The 20,588-nt window shown below is 57.2% G+C and overlaps 2 protein-coding genes across 5 annotated transcripts in view; one reads left to right on the top strand and one right to left on the bottom strand.

Annotated features, from left to right (window-relative positions):
- The window catches only part of LOC140392170 (uncharacterized protein C11orf42-like), a 413,275-nt gene extending 407,703 nt beyond the window's left edge, over positions 1-5,572 (bottom strand). For all 4 annotated transcript variants that reach the window (XM_072477549.1, XM_072477546.1, XM_072477548.1 and 1 more), the window contains exon 1: positions 5,439-5,572. In XM_072477549.1, the coding sequence (XP_072333650.1) occupies positions 5,439-5,516 (78 nt within the window). In that variant the 5' untranslated portion in view covers positions 5,517-5,572. The remainder of the gene's footprint in view (positions 1-5,438) is intronic.
- LOC140392171 (uncharacterized) overlaps positions 1-20,588 on the top strand; it is a 127,499-nt gene that overhangs the window by 20,390 nt on the left and 86,521 nt on the right. The window lies entirely within an intron of this gene.

Here is a 20,588-nt window from a genome sequence, read left to right on the forward strand (position 1 = left end):
ACAGCTGCATCATCACCTCACGGCTCTTAATAAAAGGGAGTCACTTTAGAACAGAGATGAGGAGAAATTTCTTCAGCCAGAGAGTGGTGGGTCTGTGGAATTCATTGCCACAGAGGGCGGTGGAGGCCGGGACGTTGAGTGTCTTTAAGACAGAAGTTGATAAATTCTTGATTTCTCGAGGAATTAAGGGCTATGGAGAGAGAGCGGGTAAATGGAGTTGAAATCAGCCATGATTGAATGGTGGAGTGGACTCGATGGGCCGAATGGCCTTACTTCCGCTCCTATGTCTTATGGTCTTATGGTCTTAATTCCAACATTGCAACTCTCAGAGACCCCGAGGCATGCCGGCCAGACCGAGCAAATGTTCCACTGTGATGGACCTCGCAGTTGGCCAAGGGGGGCTTGACCCACCATAAGGTCCACCACGCCAGGGCCATTTTGGTAGAGACCACAAGTGAACCGCGCCCACTTGATTTTGATCCATTTGCCTTCATTTCCATGTTCCCACTGGCGTGCGGTGTATAACATGTTCGGAGCATTACATTCAGGCCAGTGTCCGGCACAGATTCCGATTTTGTCTCGACGCCCGATTCTCCCACCCATTGGGGAATGCATTCATAAGAACTAGGAGCAGGAGTAGGCCATCTGGCCCCTCGAGCCTGCTCCACCATTCAATGAGATCATGGCTGATCTTTTGTGGACTCAGCTCCACTTTCCGGCCCGAACACCATAACCCTTAATCCCTTTATTCTTCAAAAAACTATCTATCTTTATCTTAAAAACATTTAATGAAGGAGCCTCTACTGCTTCACTGGGCAAGGAATTCCATAGATTCACAACCCTTTGGGTGAAGAAGTTCCTCCTAAACTCAGTCCTAGATCCCCCCTCATCCTTCTAAATTCCAACGAGTACTGTCCCAGTCTACTCAACCTCTCCTCGTAATCCAACCCCTTCAGCTCTGGGATTAACCTAGTGAATCTCCTCTGCACACCCTCCAGTGCCAGTACGTCCTTTCTCAAGTAAGGAGACCAAAACTGACCACAATACTCCAGGTGTGGCCTCACTAACACCTTATACAATTGCAGCATAACCTCCCTAGTCTTAAACTCCATCCCTCTAGCAATGAAGGACAAAATTCCATTTGCCTTCTTAATCACCTGTTGCACCTGTAAACCAACTTTTTGCGACTCATGCACTAGCACACCCAGGTCTCTCTGCATAGCAGCATGTTTTAATATTTTATCATTTAAATAAATAATCCCTTTTGCTGTTATTCTTACCAAAATGGATAATCTCACATTTGTCAACATTGTATTCCATCTGCCAGACCCTAGCCCATTCACTTAGCCTATCCAAATCCCTCTGCAGACTTCCAGTATCCTCTGCACTTTTTGCTTTACCACTTATCTTAGTGTCGTCTGCAAACTTGGACACATTGCCCTTGGTCCCCAACTCCAAATCATCTGTGTAAATTGTGAACAGTTGTGGGCCCAACACTGATCCCTGAGGGACACCACTAGCTACTGATTGCCAACATTCCAGGCATTCTGGGACGGAGAATCCATTCCATTATGTTTGAGACAACTGCACCAATCCATAGGCTGACGCATCGCAAGCAACTTGCAACTTTAGTTTTGGATTATAATGAACCAACAGCCCTGACTTCAGTGAAACTTCTTTCACTTCACGGTTTGCATTTTCACATTCTGCTGACCAGTGCCATGTCGGTTTGACATCTAGCAACACGAGTAAAGACTTCAATCATCTTGCTAAATTCGTCATGAATTTACTATAACAATTTATCACTCCTAAAAACAATCTTAGCTGTGTCACATTTTGAGGCTTCTAAAATTGCTGACAATTTCTTTGGTTCTTTGTGTAAACCATCTTTGTCGATGATATGACCAAGATAATTTAAGGATGACTTGAAAAAGTCACAGTCTTCCTTCTAACTCTCAGGGTGTGGCTCTGTAACTGCTTCGGACTACCTTCCAAATCCCTGTTTACTCGAACCGGTGATGAGTATGTTATCTAAATAACATTGCAAGCCATTCAATCCACTTAGAATCCATAGATCTTTGAAAAAAGAGCATGTATATTATTCCAAAGGGAGGTCTTCTTTAACGAAACAGACCTTTGGGCATTTCTATAGGGTGCAGTGGTTGTAAACAACATTCATCTGCAGATATACCTGTGAAAGATCAATTTTACTGAATTCCTGTTCCCCAGAAAGTCAGACAAAGAGGTCTTCATCAGCAGCAGTGGATAATGATCTGCGCACAAAACCGGGTCAATAGTAGTTTTAAAATCTCCACACATTCTCACTGATCCTTCCCGTTTTAATACAGGAATGATTAGTGTCGCCCAATCACTTGTAGCAACAGGTTCCATGACTCCTGTCCTTACCATAGAATCACTACAGTGCAGAAAGAGGCCATTCAACCCATTGAGTCTGCAGTGAGACTCTGAAAGAGCACACTACCTAGGCCCAATCCAATACCCCACCCTGTCCCCGTATTCCCACCTTGGGGCAATTTAGCTTGGTCAATCCACCTAATCTGCACATTTTTGGACTGTGGGAGGAAACCGGAGCACCTGGAGGAAACCCACGCAGACATGGGAAAAATGTGCAAACAGCACACAGACAGTGACCCGAGGTCGGAATCGAACCACTGTGCCACCGTGCTGCCCAAATCTAACTATTTTTCTTCAACTTTAGCTCTGATGGCATATGATATGGTTCTAGCTTTGAGACATTTGGATGTGCTGTCTAGTTTGATTTTTAGGTGCACTTCAACTCCAGAGCCTAGTGAATCTTCAAACACCTTCTCATACTTCTTCAGAAGTTGTTGCAACTTGCTCTTTGAATCCACTATTGATTGACTGTTTCCCAGTTAAGCCTAATCTTAGCCAGTCATGCTCTGCCAAAGAGAGAAAAAAGGTTTTCATGGACAATGTGAAGAGGCAACTTCAGCGACCGACCACTTGCTGACCACTTGCTTCTACTTTCACCAGAATGCATCCTTTTAATGTACAATGTGACTGTTTTAAAGTCTGATGTCTCAGCTTTTGATGATAATTTGTCTCAGGTGTTCGAGATACTGGTGCACTAGGATCCACTTCCATTTTAATTTAATGGACAAGCCTTGGCAATGTGGCCCTTCTTACCACAATCCTTCCACGTACTTGATTTACTCCAGCATTCCCCGGCTGACTGTCCAATCTGTGTACAGCGCTGGCATGGTTGCACCTTGGCAGCCTTGTTCCTTGGAGTATCCATTTTGTGGATCTTCGCTCCAGCCACCATCTGGAAAGCTTTTCTCATAGCAAGCTCCATGGACATGGCAACTTCCACAGCTGCTTTCAGAGTTAAATCACTTACAGTAAGTAGCTTCTTCTAAATTGCTTCACTGCTTAACCCACAAACCAGCCCGTCCAAAGAGTATCACCTACTGGCCTTCACCCAGTGACCTTCACCCAGTGATCTTCACCCAGTGATTTTCACCCAGTTTACGCAGTGATCTTCACCCACTGGCCTTCACCCAGTCACCTTCACCCAGTGATCTTCAGCCAGTGATTTTCACCCAGTTTACGCAGTGATCTTCACCCACTGGCCTTCACCCAGTCACCTTCACCCAGTGACCTCACTCAGTGATTTTGACCCAGTGACTTTGACCCAGTGACCTTTACCCAGTGACCTTTACCCAGTGACCTTTACCCAGTGACCTTCACCCAGTGACCTTCACCCAGTGACCTTCATCCAGTGACCTTGACCCAGTGATATTTACCCAGTGATATTTACCCAGTGATTTTCACCCAGTGACCTTCATCCAGTGACATTTACCCAGTGACCTTCACCCAGTGACCTTCATCCAGTCACATTCACCCAGTGACATTTACCCAGTGACCTTCACCCAGTGACCTTCATCCAGTGACATTTACCCAGTGGCATTTACCCACCTTCATCTAGTGACATTTACCCAGTGACCTTCATCCAGTGACATTTACCCAGTGACATTTACCCAGTGACCTTCATCCAGTCACATTCACCCAGTGACATTTACCCAGTGACCTTCACCCAGTGACCTTCATCCAGTGACATTTACCCAGTGACCTTCATCCAGTGACCTTCACCCAGTGACAGTTACCCAGTGACCTTCATCCAGTGACCTTCACCCAGTGACCTTCACCCAGTGACCTTTACCCAGTGACTTTCACCCAGTGACCTTCATCCAGTGACATTTACCCAGTGACATTTACCCAGTGACATTTACCCAGTGACCTTCATCCAGTGACATTTACCCAGTGACCTTCATCCAGTGACATTTACCCAGTGACCTTCACCCGGTGACCTTCATCCAGTGACCTTCATCCAGTGACCTTCACCCAGTGACCTTCACCCAGTGACCTTCACCCAGTGACCTTCACCCAGTGACCTTCACCCAGTGACATTTACCCAGTGACATTTACCCAGTGACCTTCATCCAGTGACCTTCATCCAGTGACATTTACCCAGTGATCTTCGCCCAGTGACCTTCACCCTGTGTCCTTTACCCAGTGACCTTTACCCAGTGGTGTTCATCCAGTAACATTTACCCAGTGACCTTCATCCAGTGGCCTTCATCCAGTGGCATTTACCCAGTAACATTTACCCAGTGACCTTCATCCAGTGGCCTTCATCCAGTGGCATTTACCCAGTGACCTTCACCTAGTGACCTTCACCTAGTGACCTTCACCCAGTGATCTTGACCCAGTGACATTGACCCAGTGGCCTTCATCCAGTGGCCTTCATCCAGTGGCATTTACCCAGTGATCTTCGCCCAGTGACCTTCACTCTGTGACCTTCACCCAGTGTCCTTTACCCAGTGACCTTTACCCAGTGACATTTAACCAGTGGTGTTCATCCAGTAACATTTACCCAGTAACATTTACCCAGTGACCTTCATCCAGTGGCCTTCATCCAGTGACCTTGACCCAGTGACCTTGACCCAGTGACCTTCATCCAGTGTTCATCCAGTGGCCTTCATCCAGTAACATTTACCCAGTGACCTTCATCCAGTGGCCTTCATCCAGTGGCCTTCACCTAGTGACCTTCACCTAGTGACCTTCACCCAGTGATCTTGACCCAGTGACCTTCACCCAGTGACCTTCACCCAGTGTTCATCCAGTGGCCTTCATCCAGTGGAATTTACCCAGTGACCTTCACCCAGTGATCTTGACCCAGTGATCTTGACCCAGTGACCTTCATCCAGTGGCCTTCATCCAGTGACCTTCACCCAGTGACCTTGAACCAGTGACCTTCACCCAGTGACCTTCACCCAGTGACCTTGACCCAGTGACCTTCAGGCCCTCCCCCTGGCTGATGTCCTGCCCACTCTCCCAGCGGCGGCCACTTCACTCGCACTCGGCTAATCGCCATCCGGCCGCTCGGGTCTCACCTCATGTCGGACCAAGACCCAAAAATCATCGGCCTGCCGACTGTTGATCTGTTCCAGCTGCTCATCGTCTTGGGACATGTCCGGCAAGTTGGCCAGAGAGGACTGCGAGGGCCAGCCGCCGAGTCAGGCGGGTGGGGAGGACTCAGCATCCCAGCGGGCAGGCTCTGTCCCCCGCCACTGCCTGTCGGAGCCCTGCCCTGCCTCACACTGCCTCATTGTTACGTGGGGCTGGGGGCCGCGGCTTGACCCAGGCCCGCACACAACAATGTCCTGTCTGCAACTCGATGGTCAGACCACTTGTTCAGTTACTAACTCAATAACCAGACCTGAATAACTTAATAATATCTATTTCTGCAACCCAATAACCAGGAACTTTAATCCTGAAGCTTTCTCCAACCCAATAACCAGGGCAGACAGAACACAATATATAATCCAATAACTAGGCCAGTCAATTATGCTGTAACTCCATTCTCTACTCAATCCAGACTGCCCTCTTCCTGGACAGTCCCTTGGCATCAGCGCTCCCACTCAGGTTTCCATGGATTCTGAGATGATAGTCCAATGCACCCTCCGCAGATTCTGCCACATGTGGGCAGGTGCTGCTTGAAAGTTTGGCAGGACAGGCTGGTACATTGGAGGTGATGATGAATGTCGTTCTCTACGTCTGCCTTTGAATCATAGAATCCCTACAGTACAGAAAGAGGCCATTCATCTCATCAAGTCTGCACCAGCCCTTGCTCTGATAGAGCACCGTACCTGGCCCGTAATCCCACTTAACTTTTGGGCAATTTATCACGGCCAATTCACCTAACCTGCACATCTTTGGTCTGTGGGAGGAAACCGGAACACCCGGAGGAACCCCACGCACACACGGGGAGAACGTGCAGACTCCTCCACACAGACAGTGACCCGAGGCCAGAATTAAACCTGGGACCCTGGTGATGTGAGGCATCCGGTGCGGCCCACCCAAGGGCAGCACCCATAGGGGGGTGCAGGAAGGGGGCGATGGAGCGTACGGCTGGCAAGGGCAGCACCACCGATGGTAGCCCTGGCAGCAGAGACAGATACCAGGGCCAAAGGCCCTCAGGGGTCTGGGCACCGATGGGGTCAGTGGGGTGGGGGGGGGGGGGGGGGGGAGACCTGTGGGGACAGGGTCCACCAGTACCAACGGGAGCCACCGTGTAGCCCAGTGGACCTGGTTGGGAAGACCATGTCGGCCTTTCACCCCTTGCAACAATGGTTATCGGAATTCAACCAGCAATTCATCCCATGCCAGAATTCAACACTGCTATACTCCATATGCTTCACCCAATGCCTGTGTCTATTGGAAGCCGGGTGGTATGGAGCGGTGCGGATAGGGTGTATGCCGTTCATCTTAATGAACCTCGCAAACTCCTTACTTGTGAACAGAGTGCCGTTGTCCATGACCAGCACCTCGGGGAGGCCATGCATACTGAAAGACAAACGCATCTTCTCAATTGTTGAGCAGGACATTATGCCTACCATCTTACGCACCTCTAGCCATTTAGACTGGGCATCGATTAATAGAAGGAACATGGATCTTTGAAAAGCGCAGGCGAAATCCACATGCAAGCGTGCCCAAGGCTGCCCTGGCCATTCCCAATGATGTAGGGGCACGGCCGGCAGAAGCTTCTGGTGCTCCTGGCAAATGGAGCAGTTTTGGGCCACCTTCTCAATGTCGGTGTCGAGGCCTGGCCACCAGACATAACTCCGGGCCAACATTTTCATTTTGGTCTCACCTGGATGCCTATTGTGCAAGTCCCTTAGTATCAGCTCCTGTCCTTTTTCCAGGACAATCACACGCGTCCCCCACAAGAGGATGCCGTCTTCCACGCTGAATTCTGACAGCTTGGAGGAAAATGCCCGCAACTCGCCTGGGAGCTGTCTGTGCTGCCCACCATACAGGACTATGTGCCGAACCTTTGACAGGACTGGTTCCGTCTGGGTCCACTCACGGATCTGTGATGCCGTGACAGGCAAGGTGTCCATAAAATTTAGGGTTGCAATCACTTCACCGGTCGTGGGGGTCGACATGGGGCCGGTCGACAAAGGCAATCGGCTCAGTGCGTCGGCATTTGCTATCTGCGTTCCTGGTTTGTGCTCCAGAGAATACTCGTATGCAGCGAGCAACAAAGCCCAGCGCTGGATCCGTGCAGAAGCAATGGGCGGTATTGGCTTATCCTCTCTGAAGAGTCCCAGCAGAGGTTTATGATCAGTGACGATAGTGAAGTGGCGGCCATACACGTACTGGTCGAAGCGTTTCACCGCAAAGACCACCGTCAGGCCCTTTTTCTCGATCTGCGCGTACTTTTTCTCCGCTGCAGTCAACGTGCGGGAGGCGAAAGCTATCTTCCGTTCGGCCCCGTTCTCCATCTTGTGGGACAGGATGGCCCCAATACCATACGGGGATGCATCACACTTGATGAGTAAAGGCTTTCCATGATAATAGTGGGTTAGTAACTCAGACGACGACAATTGTTGCTTTACCTGCCGGAAAGTGGTTTCTTGCGGCTGACCCCAAACCCAGGTGTGATTCTTCTTTAGCAGAAAGTGCAACGGGGCCAGCGTAGTTGCCAGATTGGGGAGGAACTTCCCGTAATAGTTGCCGTAGTTAGGCCACACTTGGAGTATAGTGTTCAATTCTGGTCGCCACACTACCAGAAGGATGTGGAGGCTTTAGAGAGGGTGCAGAAGAGATTTACCAGAATGTTGCCTGGTATGGAGGGCATTAGCTATGAGGAGCGGTTGAATAAACTCGGTTTGTTCTCACTGGAACGACGGAGGTTGAGGGGCGACCTGATAGAGGTCTACAAAATTATGAGGGGCATAGACAGAGTGGATAGTCAGAGGCTTTTCCCCAGGGTAGAGGGGTCAATTACTAGGGGGAATAGGTTTAAGGTGAGAGGGGCAAGGTTTAGAGTAGATGTATGAGGCAAGTTTTTTACACAGAGGGTAGTGGGTGCCTGGAACTCGCTACCGGAGGAGGTGGTGGAAGCAGGGACGATAGTGACATTTAAGGGGCATCTTGACAAATACATGAATAGGATGGGAATAGAGGGATACGGACCCAGGAAGTGCAGAAGATTTTAGTTTAGTCGGGCAGCATGATCGGCACGGGCTTGGAGGGCCGAAGGGCCTGTTCCTGTGCTGTACATTTCTTTGTTCTTTGTAATAGTTTACGAGGCCGAGAAAAGAACGAAGATGCGAAGTGTCAGTCGGGGAGGGGGCCTGTTGAATTGCGCGCACCTTCTCTGTGACGGGGTGCAAACCTTCACGGTCCACTCGATATCCCAGGTAGACTGCTTCCTTCGCCTGAAAGATGCACTTTGTACGACGTAAATGGACTCCAGCCTCTGAAAAGCGTCTAAGGACAGCCTCCAAATTTTCCAAATGTTCCTGCTCTGACGTCCCTGTAATCAAAACGTCATCTAAGTAAACAGTGACAGGCAGCAAACCTCTCAAGATGCCTTCCATGACGCGTTGAAAGATAGCGCAGGCAAAGGATACCCCAAAGGGCAACTGTGTATATTCATACAGGCCCCGGTGTGTATTAATAGTTACATATGGCCGGGTGGCAGGGTCCGGCTCCAACTGTAGGTAGGCGTGACTCATATCTAATTTTGTGAACGAGAGTCCGCCTGCAAGCTTCACGCAGAGATCTTCTATGCGAGGCATTGGATATCAGTCGAGCTGGGAAGCCGTATTCACAGTAAGTTTATAGTCGCCGCACAAGCGAACTGTGGCATCTGGCTTCATTACAGGTACAATTGGCACTGCCCAGTCAGCGAAACGGACGGGCCTCATAATACCCAAGGACTCCAAACGAGTGAGCTCCCCTTCTACCTTCTCGAGCAAGGCGTAAGGCACCGGACGTGCCTGGAAATAGCGCGGCTTGGCTCCAGGTTCGACTTGGATATGGGCTATGGCCCCTTTTATTTTCCCCAAACCGGGCTGGAATACCTCTGGGTATCGTCCTAGCACCTCAGTCAACCCTCCAGAACCTGTTTGGAGGATGTGCTGCCATTGCAACCGCAAATGGCGCAACCAGTCCTGACCCAACAGGCTGGGCCCATGGCCGCGCACCACGATAAGTGGGAAACGCCCCTCCTGGCGTCCATAAACAACAGGGGACATCATAGTTCCTGCAATGTCCAGTGGTTCCCCCGTGTAGGTGGCCAACCTGGCCTGTGAGTCGGTTAATGTAAGGGTCTGTATACCCTGCTTGATGCGGTCAAATGTCCTCTGGCCGATCACGGAGACCGCTACGCCAGTGTCCAACTCCATCTCAAGCGGGTGACCATTGACCCGTACTGTCACCTTAATGGGGGCCACACGGGGAGCTGCCACACAGTGCAGCTGCAGGCAGTCGTCCTCCGTCTCCACGTCCTCAGGAGTAGCCGCCGCAGGTTCATCCACATGGAAGGTGCTGCTCCTGGGCTGGTCCCAGTTTCTGTCGGAATGATGGCGCCTCTGGCTCCCCCAGGACTGGCGTCTGTGACGGGGTCGGCGCCTACAAGTCTGACACAGACATGGCTCCTCATCCATTGGTTCTGGAGAAGGCTCCCTTCGGGGAGGAACATCCGACGGCCACTGGCGTCGATCCGGATGCCGCCCCACCCAAGGTACCGCAGGGGTGTGGGGAGACGCTTTTGGACAGTGGGGGTTGCACCCTAGGCATGCACCTCCATTCCCTGTAGCTCCTGCACTCCTCGTTCTGCGCTCTCTCGGGACAATACTATTTGAATGGCCTGTTGAAAAGTCAATGTTGGCTCAGCTAACAACTTTCTCTGGGTGGCCGCATTGTTAATCCCGCAAACCAAACGGTCGCGTAACATTTCTGACAAGGTCTCACCATAGTCACAGTACTCCGCAATCCTGTGTAGCCTGGATAGAAAATCGGCAAGGGATTCTCCAGGGGTCCTCTCAGTGGTATTAAACCGGTAACGCTGGACTATCGTGGACGGGGTTGGGTTCAAATGTTGCCCCACTAAGGTCACAAATTCATCAAACGTTTTGGTGTCCGGCGCAGCTGGGTACGTAAGGCTCCTAATCACCCCAAACGTATGCGGCCCGCTGGCAATGAGCAAAATGACCACCTGCCGCTCGTTTTCGGTGATATTGTTTGCCCGGAAATAGTAACGCATCCGTTGTGTGTACTGGTTCCAGCTTTCCAGCGCAGCACCAAAGACATCAAAACGTCCGTACAGAGGCATGGTATAATAGAAAACAACTTCCAACCTGTATCCAACAAAAATCCAGGGAGGTGGCTTCAGCAGTGTAGAAACAAATAACATTTATTTACAATGGCATATATATAAAACAGCAGCAGCAGTAACTCCCTTGCTGCTCACTCCTCTCTAGCTGGTTCCATACTGGCCAGTTCTATTTATGCAGGGAATCTGCTAATGATTTCTCCGCCCCCCTCATTGGGAAAGCTCCAAGTATTGTGGGATTGCCATTAGTCCCCAGCCAGTGGTAAGCAGGCAGGTTATAACAATGCCCAACCAAGGTGGGTGTCCCTGGGATGGCGGAGGGTGTTGGAGACAGCTGTGACGGGAAGTCAGTGTCATCCCCAGACCCGGGCTCCAGGATGAGCTGGGATTTGGGGGGATGACTCCTGTCGCCCATGTGGCTGGGTTTGTGGCTGTGGCTGGGGTCGAGGGCGACGGACACCAGAAGGGCCGCCCTATCACCAGCAGCGCTTGCAAGACACAAGACAAGATACATGAGTGCATCGCGGGCCAGGGGGAGTGGGGTGGTGGGGGCCGTTAGGGGGGGGGTATTTACAAGGGGGGAGGGTGGTTTAGGAGTGAGGGCGGTGATGGTGTGGGTGTGAGGGCGGTGTGGGTGTGAGGGCGGTGTGGGTGTGAGGGCGGTGTGGGTGTGAGGGTGGTGTGGGTGTGAGGGCGGTGTGGGTGTGAGGGCGGTGTGGGTGTGAGGGTGGTGTGGGTGTGAGGGTGGTGTGGGTGTGAGGGTGGTGTGGGTGTGTGGTGATGGTGTGGGTGTGACGGTGGTGTGGGACTGAGGGTGATGTGGGTTTGAGGGTGGTGTGGGTGTAAGAGTGGTGTGGGTGTGTGGTGTTGGTGTGAGGGTAGTGTGGGGGTGAGGTTGGTGTGGATGTGAGGGTGGTGTGGGGGTGAGGGTGGTGTGGGTTTGAGTGGTGTTGGTGTGGGGGTGAGGGTAGTGTGGGGGTGAGGTTGGTGTGGGTGTGAGGGTGGTGTGGGTGTGAGGGTGGTGTGGGGGTGAGGGTGGTGTGGATGTGAGGGTGGTGTGGGTGTGAGGGTGGTGTGGATGTGAGGGTGGTGTGGGTGTGAGGTGATGGTGTGTGTGTGAGGGTGGTGTGGGGGTGGTGTGGGTGTGGGGGTGGTGTGGGTGTGAGGGTGGTGTGGGTGTGGTGACGGTGTGGGGGTGAGGGTGGTGAGGGGGTGGTGTGGGTGTGAGGGTGGTGTGGGTGTGAGGGTGGTGTGGGTGTGAGGTGATGGTGTGTGTGTGAGGGTGGTGTGGGGGTGGTGTGGGTGTGGGGGTGGTGTGGGTGTGAGGGTGGTGTGGGTGTGGTGACGGTGTGGGGGTGAGGGTGGTGAGGGGGTGGTGTGGGTGTAAGGGTGGTGTGGGTGTGAGGGTGGTGTGGGTGTGAGGTGATGGTGTGTGTGTGAGGGTGGTGTGGGGGTGGTGTGGGTGTGGGGGTGGTGTGGGTGTGAGGGTGGTGTGGGTGTGGTGACGGTGTGGGGGTGAGGGTGGTGAGGGGGTGGTGTGGGTGTGAGGGTGGTGTGGGTGTGGTGACGGTGTGGGGGTGAGGGTGGTGAGGGGGTGGTGTGGGTGTGAGGGTGGTGTGGGTGTGGTGACGGTGTGGGGGTGAGGGTGATGTGGGGGTGAGGGTTGTGTGGGGGTGAGGGTGGTGTGGGTGTGGTGACGGTGTGGGGGTGAGGGTGGTGTGGGGGTGAGGGTTGTGTGGGGGTGGTGTGGGTGTGAGGGTGGTGTGGGGGTGAGGGTGGTGTGGGTGTGGTGACGGTGTGGGGGTGAGGGTGGTGTGGGGGTGAGGGTTGTGTGGGGGTGAGGGTGGTGTGAGTTTGAGAGTGGTGGGTGTGGGGGTGGTGTGGCTGTGAGGGCGATGTGGGTGTGAGGGTGGTGTGGGGATAAGGGTGGTGTGGGGGTGAGGGTGGTGTGGGTGTGAGGTTGGTGTGGGGGTGAGGGTGGTGTGGGGGTGAGGGTGGTGTGGGGGTGCGGTTGGTGTGGGTGTGAGGGTGGTATGGGGGTGAGGGTGGTGTGGAGGTGATGGTGGTGTGGGGGTGAGGGTGGTGTGGGGGTGAGGGTGGTGTGGATGTGAGGGTGGTGTGGGGGTGAGGGTGGTTTGGGTGTGTGGTGATGGTGTGGGGGTGAGGGAGGTGTGGGGGTGAGGGTGGTGTGGGGGTGAGGTTGGTGTGGGGGTGAGGGTGGTGTGGGTGTGTGGTGTTGGTGTGGGGGTGGGGTGGTGTGGGGGTGATGGTGGTGTGGGGGTGAGGGTGGTGTGAGTGTGAAGGTGGTGTGGGGGTGAGGGTGGTGTGGATGTGAGGGTGGTGTTGGGGTGAGGGTGGTGTTAGGGTGAGGGTGGTGTTGGTGTGGGGGTGGGGGTGGTGTGGGGGTGAGGGTGGTGTGAGGGTGAGGGTGGTGTTGGTGTGGGGGTGGGGGTGGTGTGGGGGTGAGGGTGGTGTGGGGGTGAGGTTGGTGTGGATGTAGGGGTGGGGGTGGTGTGGGGGTGAGGGTGGTGTGAGGGTGAGGGGGGTGTTGGTGTGGGGGTGGTGTGGGGGTGAGGGTGGTGTGGGGGTGAGGGTGGTGTGGGGGTGAGGGTGGTGTGAGGGTGAATGTGGTGTGGGTATGAGTGTGGTGTTGGTGTGGGGGTGAGGGTGGTTTGGATGTGAGGGTGGTGTGGGTGTGAGGGTGGTGTGGGGGTGAGGGTGGTGTGGGGGTGAGGGTGGTGTAGGGTGAGGGTGTGGGGGTGAGGATGGTGTGTGTTTGAGGGTGGTGTGGGGGTGAGGGTGGTGTGGGGGTGAGGGTGATGTGGGTGTGAGTGTGTGGGGGTGAGGGTGGTGTGGGTGGTGTGGGTGTGAGGGTGGTGTGGGTGTGAGGGTGGTGTGGGCGTGAGGGCGGTGTGGGGGTCAGGGTGGTGTGAGGGTGGTGTGGGTGTGAGGGTGGTGTGGGTGTGAGGGTGGTGTGGGCGTGAGGGCGGTGTGGGGGTAAGGGCGGTGTGTGGGTGAGGGTGGTATGGGGGTGAGGGCGGTGTGGGTGTGAGGGTGGTGTGGGTGTGAGGTGATGGTGTGGGTTTGAGGGTGGTGTGGGTGTGAGGGTGGTGTGGGGGTGAGGGTGGTGTGGGGGTGAGGGTGGTGTGGGGGTGAGGGTGATGTGTGTTTGAGTGTGGTGTGGGTGTGAGGGTGGTGTGGGTGTGAGGGTGGTGTGGGTGTGAGGGTGGTGTGGGTGTGAGGGTGGTGTGGGCGTGAGGGCGGTGTGGGGGTGAGGGTGATGTGGGGGTCAGGGTTGTGTGGGTGTGAGGGTGGTGTGGGTGTGAGGGTGGTGTGAGGTTGAGGGTGGTGTGGGGGTGAGGGCGGTGTGGGTGTGAGGGTGGTGTGGGGGTGAGGGTGATGTGGGGGTGAGGGCGGTGTGGAGGTGAGGGTGGTGTGGGGGTGAGGGTGATGTGGGTGTGAGGGTGGTGTGGGGGTCAGGGTTGTGTGGGTGTGAGGGTGATGTGGGTGTGAGGGTGGTGTGGGTGTGAGGGTGGTGTGAGTTTGAGGGTGGTGGGTGTGGGGGTGGTGTGGGGGTCAGGGTGGTGTGAGGTTGAGGGTGGTGTGGGGGTGAGGGCGGTGTGGGTGTGAGGGTGGTGTGGGTGTGAGGGTGGTGTGGGGGTAAGGGCGGTGTGTGGGTGAGGTTGGTGTGGGGGTGAGGGCGGTGTGGGTTTGAGGGTGGTGTGGATGTGAGGGTGATGTGAGGGTGAGGGTGGTGTGGGGGTGAGGGTGGTGTGGGTGTGAGGGTGGTGGGGTGAGGGTGGTGTGAGGGTGAGGGTGGTGTGGGGGTGAAGGTGGTGTGGGTGTGAGGGTGGTGTGGGGGTGAGGGTGGTGTAGGGTGAGGGTAGTGTGGGTGTGAGGGTGGTGTGTGGGTGAGGGTGGTGTGAGGGTGAGGGTGGTGTGGAGGTGATGGTGGTGTGGGGGTGAGGGTGGTGTGGGTGTGAGGTTGGTGTGGGGGTGAGGGTGGTGTGGGGGTGAGGGTGGTGTGGAGGTGATGGTGGTGTGGGGGTGAGGGTGGTGTGGGGGTGAGGGTGGTGTGGATGTGAGGGTGGTGTGGGGTGAGGGTGGTTTGTGGGTGAGGGTGGTGTGGGGGTGAGGTTGGTGTGAGGGTGAGTGTGGTGTGGGTATGAGTGTGGTGTTGGTGTGGGGGTGAGGGTGGTTTGGATGTGAGCGTGGTGTGGGTGTGAGGGTGGTGTGGGGGTGAGGGTGGTGTGGGGGTGAGGGTGGTGTAGGGTGAGGGTAGTGTGGGTGTGAGGGTGGTGTGTGGGTGAGGGTGGTGTGAGGGTGAGGGTGGTGTGGGGGTGAGGGTGGTGTGGGGGTGAGGTTGGTGTGGGGGTGAGGGGGTGGGGGTGAGGGTGGTGTGTGTTTGAGGGTGGTGTGGGGGTGAGGGTGCTGTGGGGGGTGAGGGTGATGTGGGTGTGAGTGTGGTGTGGGGGTGAGGGTGGTGTGTGTGTGAGGGTGGTGTGGGGGTGAGGGTGGTGTAGGTGTGAGGGTGGTGTGGGTGTGAGGGTGATGTGGGTGTGAGGGTGGTGTGGGCGTGAGGGCGGTGTGGGGGTCAGGGTGGTGTGAGGGTGAGGGTGGTGTGGGTGTGAGGGTGGTGTGGGGGTGAGGGTGGTGTGGGGGTGAGGGTGGTGTGGGGGTGAGGGTGGTGTGAGGGTGAGGGTGGTGTGGGGGTGAGGGTGGTGTGGGGGTGAGGGTGGTGTGGGTGTGAGGGTGGTGGGGTGAGGGTGGTGTGAGGGTGAGGGTGGTGTGGTGGTGAGGGTGGTGTGGGGGTGAGGGTGATGTGGGTGTGAGGGTGGTGTGGGGGTGAGGGTGATGTGGGTGTGAGGGTGGTGTGGGTGTGAGGGTGGTGTCGGGGTGAGGGTGGTGTGGGGGTGAGAGTGATGTGTGTGTGAGTGTGGTGTGGGTGTGAGGTGATGGTGTGTGTGTGAGGGTGGTGTCAGGGTGAGGGTGGTGTGGGGGTGATGGTGTGTGTGTGAGGTGAGGGTGGTGTGGGGGTGAGGGCGGTGTGGGTGTGAGGGTGGTGTGGGTGTGAGGTGATGGTGTGGGTGTGAGGGTGATGTGGGTGTGAGGGTGGTGGGGTGAGGGTGATGTGGGTGTGAGGGTGGTGTGGGGGTGAGGGTGATGTGGGTGTGAGGGTGGTGTGGGGATAAGGGTGGTGTGGGTGTGAGGGTGGTGTGGGGGTGAGGTTGGTGTGGGGGTGAGGGTGGTGTGGGGGTGAGGGTGGTGTGGTTGTGTGTTGATGATGTGGGGGTGAGGGTGGTGTGGGTGTGAGGTTGGTGTGGGGGTGAGGGTGGTGTGGGGGTGAGGGTGGTGTGGGGGTGAGGGTGGTGTGGAGGTGATGGTGGTGTGGGGTGAGGGTGGTGTGGGGGTGAGGGTGGTGTGGATGTGAGGGTGGTGTGGGGGTGAGGGTGGTTTGGGGGTGAGGGTGGTGTGGGGGTGAGGTTGGTGTGGGGGTGAGGGTGGTGTGGATGTGAGGGTGGTGTGGGGGTGAGGGTGGTTTGGGGCTGAGGGTGGTGTGGGGGTGAGGTTGGTGTGGATGTGAGGGGGTGAAGGTGGTGTGGGGGTAGGGGTGGTATGGATGTGAGGGTGGTTTGGGTGTGTGGTGATGGTGTGGGGGTGAGGGTGGTGTGGGGGTGAGGGTGGTGTGGATGTGAGGGTGGTGTGGGGGTGAGGGTGGTGTGGGGGTGAGGGTGGTGTGAGGGTGAGTGTGGTGTGGGTATGAGTGTGGTGTTGGTGTGGGGGTGAGGGTGGTTTTGATGTGAGGGTGGTGTGGGTGTGAGGGTGGTGTGGGGGTGAGGGTGGTGTGGGGTGAGGGTGGTGTAGGGTGAGGGTAGTGTGGGTGTGAGGGTTGTGTGTGGGTGAGGGTGGTGTGAGGGTGAGGGTGGTGTGGGGGTGAGGGTGGTGTGGGGGTGAGGTTGGTGTGGGGGTGAGGGGGTGGGGGTGAGGGTGGTGTGTGTTTGAGGGTGGTGTGGGGGTGAGGGTGGTGTGGGGGTGAGGGTGATGTGGGTGTGAGTGTGGTGTGGGGGTGAGGGTGGTGTGGGTGTGAGGGTGGTGTGGGGGTGAGGGTGGTGTGGGTGTGAGGGTGGTGTGGGTGTGAGGGTGGTGTGGGCGTGAGGGCGGTGTGGGGGTCAGGGTGGTGTGAGGGTGAGGGTGGTGTGGGGGTGAGGGTGGTGTGGGGGTGAGGGTGGTGTGAGGGTGAGTGTGGTGTGGGGGTGAGGGAGGTGTGAGGCTGAGGGTGGTGTGGGGGTGAGGGTGGTGTGGGTGTGAGGGTGGTGGGGTGAGGGTGGTGTGAGAGTGAGGGTGGTGTGGGGGTGAGGGTGGTGTGGGGGTGAGGGTGATGTGGGTGTGAGGGTGGTGTGGGTGTGAGGTGATGGTGTGTGTGTGAAGTGATGGTGTGTGTGTGAGGGTGGTGTCGGGGTGAGGGTGGTGTGAGGGTGAGGATGGTGTGGGTGTGAGGGTGGCGTGGGGGTGAGGGTGGTGTGGGGGTGAGGGTGGTGTGAGGGTGAGGGTGGCATGGGGTGAGGGTGGTGTGGGTTTGAGGGTGACGTGGGTGTGAGGGTGGTGTGGGTGTGAGGGTGGTGTGGGGGTGAGGGTGGTGTAGGGTGAGGGTGGTGTGGGGGTGAGGGTGGTGTGGGGGTGAGGGTGGTGCGGGGGTGAGGGTGGTGTGAAGGTGAGGGTAGTGTGGGTGGAAGAGTGTTGTGGGGGTGAGGGTGGTGTGGGGGTGAGGGTGGTGTGGGGGTGAGGGTGGTGTGAGGGTGAGGGTGGTGTGGGGGTGATGGCGGTGTGGGTGTGGTGACGGTGTGGGGGTGAGGGTGGTGTGGGGGTGAGGGTTGTGTGGGTGTGAGGGTGGTGTGAGGGTGAGAGTGTTGTGGGGGTGAGGGTGGTGTGGGGGTGAGAGTGTTGTGGGGGTGAGGGTGGTGTGGGGGTGAGGGTGGTGTGTGGGTGTGGGTGAGGGCGGTGTGGGTGTGAGGGTGGTGTGAGGGTGAGAGTGTTGTGGGGGTGAGGTTGGTGTGGGGGTGAGGGTGGTGTGAGGGTGAGGGTGGTGTGGGGGTGAGGGTGGTGTGGGGGTGAGGGTGGTGAGGGTGTGTGGGGGTGAGGGTGGCATGGGGTGAGGGTGGTGTGGGTTTGAGGGTGACGTGGGTGTGAGGGTGGTGTGGGTGTGAGGGTGGTGTGGGGGTGAGGGTGGTGTAGGGTGAGGGTGGTGTGGGGGGTGAGGGTGGTGTAGGGGTGAGGGTGGTGCGGGGGTGAGGGTGGTGTGAAGGTGAGGGTGGTGTGGGTGGGAGGGTGTTGTGGGGGTGAGGGTGGTGTGGGGGTGAGGGTGGTGTGGGGGTGAGGGTGGTGTGGGGGTGAGGGTGGTGTGAGGGTGAGGGTGGTGTGGGGGTGATGGCGGTGTGGGTGTGGTGACGGTGTGGGGGTGAGGGTGGTGTGGGGGTGAGGGTTGTGTGGGTGTGAGGGTGGTGTGAGGGTGAGAGTGTTGTGGGGGTGAGGGCGGTGTGGGGGGTGAGAGTGTTGTGGGGGTGAGGGTGGTGTGGGGGTGAGGGTGGTGTGTGGGTGTGGGTGAGGGTGGTGTGGGTGTGAGGGTGGTGTGAGGGTGAGAGTGTTGTGGGGGTGAGGGTGGTGTGGGGGTGAGGGTGGTGTGAGGGTGAGGGTGGTGTGGGGGTGAGGGTGGTGTGGGGGTGAGGGTGGTGTGAATATGAGGGTGGTGAGGGTGTGTGGGGGTGAGGGTGGTATGAGGGTGAGGTTCGTGTTGGTGTGGGGGTGGGGATGGTGTGGGTTTGAGGGTGGTGTGGGTGTGAGGTGGTGTGGGGGTGAGGGTGGTGTAGGGTGAGGGTGGTGTGGATGTGAGTGAGGGTGGTGTGGGGGTGAGGGTGGTGCGGCTGTGAGGGTGGTGTGGGTTTGAGGGTGATGTGGGTGTGAGGGTGGTGTGTGTATGAGGGTGGTGTGGGGGTGAGAGTGATGTGGGTGTGAGGGTGGTGTGGGTGTGAGGGTGGAGCGAGGGTGAGGGTGGTGTGGGGGTGAGGGTGGTGTGGGTGTGAGGTTGGTGTGGGGGTGAGGGTGGTGTGGGGGTGAGGGTGGTGTGGGGGTGAGGTTGGTGTGGGGGTGAGGGTGGTGTGGGGGTGAGGGTGGTGTGGGTTTGAGGGTGGTGTGGGTGTGAGGGTGGTGTGGGTGTGAGGGTGGTGTGGGTGTGAGGGTGGAGCGAGGGTGAGGGTGGTGTGGGGTGAGGGTGGTGTTGGTGTGAGGTTGTTGTGGGGGTGAGGGTGGTGTGGGGGTGAGGTTGGTGTGGGGGTGAGGGTGGTGTGGGGGTGAGGGTGGTTTGGGGGTGAGGGTGGTGTGGGGGTGAGGGTGGTGTGGATGTGAGGGTGGTGTGGGGGTGAGGGTGGTTTGGGGGTGAGGGTGATGTGGGGGTGAGGTTGGTGTGGATGTGAGGGTGGTGTGGGGGGTGAGGGTGGTATGGGGGTGAGGGTGGTGTTGGGGTGAGGGTGGTGTGGATGTGAGGGTGGTGTGGGGGTGAGGGTGGTGTGGAGGTGATGGTGGCGTGGGGGTGAGGGTGGTGTGGGAGAGAGGGTGGTGTGGATGTGAGGGTGGTGTGGGGGTGAGGGTGGTTTGGGGGTGAGGGTGGTGTGGGGGTGAGGGTGGTGTGGGTGTGAGGGTGGCGTGGGGGTGAGGGTGGTGTGGGGTTGAGGGTGGTGTGAGGGTGAGGGTGGCGTGGGGGTGAGGGTGGTGTGGGTTTGAGGGTGACGTGGGTGTGAGGGTGGTGTGGGTGTGAGGGTGGTGTGGGGGTGAGGGTGGTGTAGGGTGAGGGTGGTGTAGGGTGAGGGTGGTGTGGGGGTGAGGGTGGTGTGGGGGTGAGGGTGGTGCGGGGGTGAGGGTGGTGTGAAGGTGAGGGTGGTGTGGGTGGGAGGTTGGTGTGGATGTGAGGGTGGTGTGGGAGTGTGGGGGTGGGGGTGGTATGGATGTGAGGGTGGTTTGGGTGTGTGGTGATGGTGTGGGGGTGAGGGTGGTGTGGGGGTGAGGGTGGTGTGGGTGTGAGGGTGGTGTGGGGGTGAGGGTGGTGTGGATGTGAGGGTGGTTTGGGTGTGTGGTGATGGTGTGGGGGTGAGGGTGGTGTGGGGGTGAGGGTGGTGTGTGGGTGAGGGTGGTGTGGGTGTGAGGGTGGTGTGAGGGTGAGAGTGATGTGGGGGTGAGGGTGGTGTGGGGGTGAGGGTGGTGTGAGGGTGGTGTGGGGGTGAGGGTGGTGTGGGGGTGAGGGTGGTGTGGGGGTGAGGGTGGTGTGAGGGTGAGGGTGGTGTGGGGGTGAGGTTGGTGTGGATGTGAGGGTGGTGTGGGGGTGAGGGTGGTATGGGGGTGAGGGTGGTGTGGAGGTGAGGGTGGTGTGGGGGTGAGGGTGGTGTGGAGGTGATGGTGGTGTGGGGGTGAGGGTGGTGTGGGGGTGAGGGTGGTGTGGGGGTGAGGGTGGTGTGGGGGTGAGGGTGGTGTGGATGTGAGGGTGGTGTGGGGGTGAGGGTGGTGTGGAGGTGATGGTGGTGTGAGGGTGAGGGTGGTGTGGGGGTGAGGTTGGTGTGGATGTGAGGGTGGTGTGGGGGTGAGGGTGGTATGGGGGTGAGGGTGGTGTGGGGGTGAGGGTGGTGTGGATGTGAGGGTGGTGTGGGGGTGAGGGTGGTGTGGAGGTGATGGTGGTGTGGGGGTGAGGGTGGTGTGGGAGTGAGGGTAGTTTGGGGGTGAGGGTGGTGTGGGGGTGAGGGTGGTGTGGATGTGAGGGTGGTGTGGATGTGAGGGTGGTGTGGGGGTGAGGGTAGTTTGGGGGTGAGGGTGGTGTGGGGGTGAGGTTGGTGTGGATGTGAGGGTGGTGAGGGGGTGCAGGTGGTGTGGGGGT

This window comes from Scyliorhinus torazame, chromosome 15, assembly GCF_047496885.1.
Source record: "Scyliorhinus torazame isolate Kashiwa2021f chromosome 15, sScyTor2.1, whole genome shotgun sequence".
Classification (NCBI taxonomy): Eukaryota; Metazoa; Chordata; class Chondrichthyes; order Carcharhiniformes; family Scyliorhinidae; genus Scyliorhinus; species Scyliorhinus torazame.